General features: G+C 37.8%; 1 protein-coding gene across 1 annotated transcript in view; it reads left to right on the forward strand.

Annotated features, from left to right (window-relative positions):
- LOC107681306 (1-phosphatidylinositol 3-phosphate 5-kinase-like) overlaps positions 1 to 6,776 on the forward strand; it is a gene marked incomplete at its 3' end in the record, with an annotated part of 24,652 nt that overhangs the window by 5,997 nt on the left and 11,879 nt on the right. Inside the window, exons 3-13 of the mRNA XM_016477581.1 lie at positions 564 to 611; positions 815 to 973; positions 1,634 to 1,645; positions 2,422 to 2,531; positions 2,795 to 2,966; positions 3,812 to 4,019; positions 4,879 to 4,905; positions 5,244 to 5,327; positions 5,428 to 5,566; positions 5,647 to 5,804; positions 5,927 to 6,038. Of these exons, the coding sequence (XP_016333067.1) occupies positions 564 to 611; positions 815 to 973; positions 1,634 to 1,645; positions 2,422 to 2,531; positions 2,795 to 2,966; positions 3,812 to 4,019; positions 4,879 to 4,905; positions 5,244 to 5,327; positions 5,428 to 5,566; positions 5,647 to 5,804; positions 5,927 to 6,038 (1,229 nt within the window). The remainder of the gene's footprint in view (positions 1 to 563; positions 612 to 814; positions 974 to 1,633; positions 1,646 to 2,421; positions 2,532 to 2,794; positions 2,967 to 3,811; positions 4,020 to 4,878; positions 4,906 to 5,243; positions 5,328 to 5,427; positions 5,567 to 5,646; positions 5,805 to 5,926; positions 6,039 to 6,776) is intronic.

Below are 6,776 nucleotides of genomic sequence, written 5' to 3' on the forward strand. Positions count from 1 at the left end.
TTCCTGCTGGAAGCGTTGCAGTACAAGAGTGAAAGTGGACCCATTAATATGAAATTATAAGAAGACAGAGCTTTGAGGAATAATATTGAGGCACACCCTGTCCAGTTAGCACATAAGAGTTTTACTCAGAACTGTTCATAGGGCTAAAAGGAATAGACGATCTCTATTAAAGTAATAGTTCACGCTACATTAAGGGGTAAACAACTTACTGTGAGGAAATGATGTGCCCTAAGAACACTTTAGAGAAGTAAAACTCCTACTGCATGTGCACTTAATTACGAAAAGGAAGATAATCTAGTGGATTTAACAAAAGTTCAACATTTGCATTTGTGTTGGACATTTGATGATTTTGTTTAGGTAATATATTTAAGCAAGTCAGTGAAGCTGAAGAAATACTCTGACATACTACAACAAGAAAAGTGTCAGGAATTAAAATTTAATTTCTTTGAATATTATTCTTGATGTATTGATTTACAGTTAATCAGTGTGATAGTCCGTACAATTTTAAATTCAAAGTACATTTATAGTGATCAACTCTAATTTCTCCCTTTCATTCCTTTTAGAAAAAACAGGTGCAAACATTGCACCAGCAAAAAAGCTTGCTAAACTTGGTAAGTCTAGATTTTGTACGGAAATGCAAGTATAGCAAAAATTAATAATTGGGGGAAAAAAATTATTTCAGGAAAAGAGGATTAAAAGAAGAAATGTCAACACAATGCAAATTCTTTCTTTAAATCAGCCAATCACCACAAAATTAGAAATCTTCTACCTTTTGACTGAGACAGAGCTTTGTTTGTTGGTTTCAATTGTTCAGAGGAAGGACGGCCTCCTTCAGTGATGGAGAAAAGTCAGTCAGCTTCATCATCACCGCAGGGGCCACGCCGCAACTGGGCAAGTCCCTCCCATTCTATACATGGCTCCGAAACCCACAGGAAACATTCAGAACTTCTCAAAAGAACATCCACTGCTTCAGGTACAAAAGCACAAGATTACATATACGTGTGCAGGTTTACACATTTGTCTTTTTTCAGCTGTCCACAATTATTGTCCAGGTTTTTTCATTTTGTTACATTGCACCTTTTGTTTTTGTAGTGAAATATGACCCAGACATTTTCAGTAGTCTTAGTCTTCTATAGTAGAGAATGTAAAAATCATTTGTTTTTCTGTAGACAAAACCATTGTTCAAAATTCCTCGAAACATGCTCTTTTTAGAGATAGAAAGGCCAATCCTATCAGAGGTCTCTTTGATTGATGACTAGTCACTGCAGCCTGGTTCTCACAGGGTTTATCATTGAAGATAACAGTGATTCAAAGGCTAGACTCTGCCCTCATATGATTCATTCCACTCTCAGGAGGGCCACCGGACATTTACTATGAGGGAAAATTCAGGCAACGGTTCAAGAAGTCCATTAAACAGTTTTTGTTTGACTGTAAACCTGGAAAACTACATTCTGGAGTTATGACTATAATTCGAGTGGTAAACGAGTATTGTGAACCATCACTTTTTATTCGGAAGTTGCAAGATGATTAGAAGCTGAATATTTTGTGAGTGCTGAACGATTTTGATGATAAAATATTACATGTGCAGAAATCTTTTAGGCTAAAGTTGTTGTATGTTCCTTTTTGTTCACAGTGGACTGGGAAGGTGAGGATTCTTTATTTGATTTCATATGTACGAAGTCAGTTTCATATAGACCTCAAATCTGCTTCAATTCATCAACACTGAGTTGAATTATGTGTGTACTGCAAAAAGAAAATATTTTCTTTATCAGTATTTTGTATTGTTTCTTGAGAAACAAATATACTAAGACTTGTTTTAAGAGAATATATCTTTAATTTCAGTAGGTTAGTTTTTCTTAACACACTGCCAAATAGATTTATCTGTTTTTTAAACATAAGCCCCCACCGCCCCCAAAAAAAACAACTGGCAAATTTGTTTTAAGTCCAGGTAAACTTGTATCTCTGAAAACATGTCTTTGACTCTTATTCTTAGGTGTATTTATATTGTTTTAAGGATGTTTAGATATGCTTACTGGAAAAACATACAGAAATACTGATTAAGAAAAGGAATTTTGCAGCATATAGTTTTAAATTAACCACATTTGTTGCATGTGAAAAGATGCGTCAAACGGTGTGAGCTGAACATTTTGGTTATGAGCTTTAGTTGTTAGTCTGAGTAATTTCACATGCTTCTATTCATTCATAGTCTACTCATGCGAATCATAATCCCACAAAAATTCCTGAAAATCCTCGCTGACATAAGCAATCATTGACAGGATCAAGAGTGCTGGTGGATATTTGACCGCAGGCTTTGAATGAGCATGTGTGTCATGCATTTTCACCTGTATGTTGTACTTTAGAGTAGATTTAACATGTTGTTTTGTACTTGACTGTTGCTTTTTTGTTTCTTTGCATTCATAGAGGGTCGACGGAAATCAGAAGCACCTCTGGGCACCCACGATCCCCGAACAGCTGAACAGCTGCGCACAGCCCTCAAGAGACTCAAGGAGATCATGGAAGGGAAAAGTCCGGTATTGATTTCCAGGGAACTAGCTGAGAAAATCTCCACGGATTAAATTTGTTTCTGTATTTTGAAGACTTTTTAAGATATATGAACGACATTGGAAAAAGAAAAAAAAATCCCATGTTCGAGCATTTTTTGCATTCTATACAGATGCCTCTAAGCTTATAGACAAAAGAGCCTATCCACATTCTCCAGAATTCGCTACAGAGTACAAACGTTTTTGTATTGCAGGTGGATGTAAGTGATATTAATTGTGTTTTTATGTTCCAGGACAGTGATCTGAAACAGTACTGGATGCCGGACAGCCAGTGTAAAGAGTGCTATGACTGCAACGAGAAATTCACAACCTTTCGACGCCGTCACCATTGTCGACTCTGCGGTCAAATCTTCTGCAGCCGATGCTGCAACCAGGAAATTCCTGGCAAGTTCATGGGCTATACGGGTGAGTGTTATTGTGGTGTTCGCTGTGGGGAGCGAGGGTCTCATTCTGACCGCTGGCTTGTGGACGTAGCCTCTTTGAAGAGGCTTTCGACAAGAAGATGAGCAGCTATGTCAAATTAAGAGTAAGGCTACCCTTTAGCATGCTGCGTGTGCTTGCGGTGGTTTGACCTTTTTTGGGTTTTGATTTCAATGGGTTGTAGAGTGACTTTTGAACTTTGTGGACTAACTGTTTGATTTTGAAAAAGGTAAGAATTTGTGTTTGCACTTTGACCTTTTAGGAGGAATCAGTATCTACCTAAAAAGCAACATTATTTCCTCAATATATTTTTTGCAGATATTTTATGCTGTAAACTCATCTGAACTATTCTGATCATGACATTCAGTCAGACTACATTCTCTGAGAAACTGTTATCTTACTCTGGTTATTCTTATATTCATGTTGGTTTTGGACAACACACATTTAGCTATAGTCAGAGTACACTAGTAGGGTACACTATTCTAGGAGGAAAATCATAAAAAATTTCAGATAATGATTTTTTATTTGTTAAAAATGCATTTTTATGGCTGTTGAAAGTCTGTAAGAAATGAATGAATTCATATTTAAGCAAATTAACTTAAATTAAATTAAGCTTTTAAACAGATTTACTACATTTTAATTGTGTGTTCTTATTTCATTCTTTCTATTGACAGCTTTAGTTTTTAACAGAAATAAATAAAAGCAAATCTGTGTTGTATTTGAAAGATTGGTTGAAAAATACACAGCTTTTTCATCAGAACTGAAATGGCAAATCTTGGTTGTCTAATTACTCTAATCTTGTCTCTTTTGGCTTTTCCCCAATACTGCAGGTGATTTACGGGCTTGTACGTACTGTCGTAAGATAGCTTTGAGCTATGCTCACTCAGCTGACTCTAGCTCCATCGGAGAAGATCTCAGCGCCCTGTCAGACTCGCCCTGCTCCGTGTGTGTTCTGGAGCCCACCGAACCACGCACACCTGTGGGGGGCCGTAAAGCCAGCCGGAACATCTTCCTGGAAGAGGACCTGGCCTGGCAAAGGTGAGAAAACGGAGAGAATCAGAAAAGGGGCAGGGCATAAGGACATATCACTATCTATTCCAATGGTTCCTGCTCACTTTACCTTATCCCTCTGGTGTTTCTCTGCTCTGTTTTAACTCTGCTTTCTTACCATAATCATTGCTCTTGCTGTTTATCTCTTTCACTTGAGGATTGTAGAAGGATTGGCTCTCCCAGGTCCATCTAGTCAAGTAGCTACCTGATGATTTATGATTTTTCTTCTGTTCCTCGTAGAAAGCATAGAAACAAATTTGTAGTTAACAAATAAGTGTACAATTTAGATGCTGTTTCTTTTATGTTTATTTCCATTAAAAGGACCAAGTTTGGTGACCCCTGGCTTAATGCATAAAAAGTAATGTTACAATGAAAAAAAAACTCACTGTCCTAAAAAGTTCAATTTTCTTTATGCAAAATGTAATGTCTTTTTTTATTTTTGGAGTAAAATATGACCTAGACATGTTTTCTTGGGATTCATCTTGCTAGCATCGTGGACTGGCAGGCAGTATTTAGACAGGGTGGACACATATATTGCTATTTAGTCAAATATTGTAGTCACACCTCCATGCTGTGTATGTTTTTATTGTACTGTAGTCAGTATTTACTCTTTTATGAATCATTATTGCCACCAAGCTTTTTAATCTGACAGTAAATCATTCCAATTCATTTTTGCATTGAGGAGGGAATTTCCCCCAAATTACGAAAAACAGTCACAGGACTATTGTGATGCAAATGAACTTCAACTCTCTCTGCTCACCTATTTTCAATCAGCTGGCTCCTGCTCATGTGTTGTTGTGAGTCTGTCTCAATGCTCATCTTTTCTCCTTTCTCTCTCTATGCATAGAAAAAATTCCATTGGGATGAGGAAGAAGTGAGTTTTAGTGTTACTTTTGTTTTGCATGACCTCCTAGTGAAGACATGCTGCTGCACTTAAGTGTGACTCTGTTTCATGCATAGCTTGAGTGTCATTTATTTATGTAGTATTTCAAAGGGAAATGGTTAAGCTGTTGCTGAGGTTTATTTGTGTGTGTGTGTGTGTGTGTGTGTGTGTGTGTGTGATGACCTCCTAGTGAAGACATGCTGCTGCTCTTAAGTGTGACTCTGTTTCATGCATAGCTTGAGTGTCATTTATTTTTGTAGTATTTCAAAGGGGAATGGTTGAGCTGTTGCTGAGGTTTATTTGTGTGTGTATATGTGTGATTACTCTAGTCATCAGGAATCTCAGAACAGTGGTCTCAGTTCCAGACTTACAGCAGTCCAGGAGGATATGGGCAAGTCACCAGCCAGAAAGAGGTGTTTATTGTGTATTTTGGTCAAAGATTTTCTTGTTCATTCCAGTGCTTATTTTTATAGACTGTAAATTCAATATTTTCCATTTATTTCATGTGTTAAGGTCAGCTAGTGTGACCAACCTGTCCTTGGACCGTTCTGGCTCATCCATGGTTCCTGCCTACGAGAGTTCAGTTAGCCCACAGAACAGCCGGGCCCTATCCAAGACTGACCACAGCGAAGAGGAGAGAAAGATCCTTCTGGTACAACCTGTCTTTCACAGGTTCCTCCTCAACTTTTCTCATTTTCAAGTTGGTAATTATAACAGCTGATTGTCTTGTAGGATTCTTCTCAACTTAAAGATCTATGGAAGAAGATTTGCCACAACAATACAGGAATGGAGTTCCAGGACCATCGGTACTGGCTGCGTACTTACCCCAACTGCATTGTGGGTAAAGAGTTGGTCAACTGGCTCTTACGAAATGGCACTATTTCAACTAGGTAAGAACCAATAAAACTGGTTTTGAGAGTTTTTTTTTGGTTCATTACAACTTCAAGCATGGTCAGATGCTTAATTGTATGCAGTTATAGTGTTTTATTTCCTTTCCGTTCTTCCGACACAGGGCTCAGGCCATAGCTATTGGACAGGCTTTGGTAGATGGCCGCTGGTTTGACTGCGTTACCCATCATGATCAGATCTTCCGTGATGAGTATGCCCTATATCGCCCCCTCCAGGTGAGAAGAAATATTCTGTGGCAGGTTTATGTTTGGACAGTTGTTTAACCCTTGTGCGTCCTTTGGGACATTTTTGTCTTTTTGGATCATTTTGGCTGCGTTAAAGGGGTAGTTCACCCAAAAATGAAAAATCTATCATCATTTACTCTCCCACAAGTTTTTCCAAACCTGTATGAGACAAGAAAAGAAAATATTCTGAAGAATGTTGGTAACCAAACAGTTGATGGTAGCCAATGACTTCCATAGCATTTTTTCCAAACATTTTCAGAAAATAGTTACACTTAAGACCTTGAGAACATAATTTCTCCCAGTGAAACCCATTAAAGCAATGAAAAAAGGCCAATTATGTAATTGTAACAAGTGGGTGTATTGGTATGGATGTCAGTGTGGTTTGTATGCGTGTACTGAGAAATGTGTGTGTGTGTGTGTGTGTTTGAATTAGGGATGTCAATTTTCGATAATTTCCATGATTGATCGTCATTTAAATTAACGATCAATTAATCGATTCATCGTTAACCTTAATGCTGCAAAATGCATCTATGCAGCCTGGCATGACAGGATGTGCAAAAGTTACTCAAAAAAAAAAAACACTTTCTCACCCGATTTAAAGGGGATTTAGTCTGAGAGCGAGCGCGGGTTTGACTAGATTTATTTGGAGCTTATTGCTCACGTCTCATTCGGCACAAATCCAAATGTTTCCATATTCGCAATGTATTTGAATGTTAAACTATTATTTAT

Source organism: Sinocyclocheilus anshuiensis, unplaced genomic scaffold (assembly GCF_001515605.1).
Source record: "Sinocyclocheilus anshuiensis isolate Anshui unplaced genomic scaffold, SAMN03320099.WGS_v1.1 scaffold1620, whole genome shotgun sequence".
Classification (NCBI taxonomy): Eukaryota; Metazoa; Chordata; class Actinopteri; order Cypriniformes; family Cyprinidae; genus Sinocyclocheilus; species Sinocyclocheilus anshuiensis.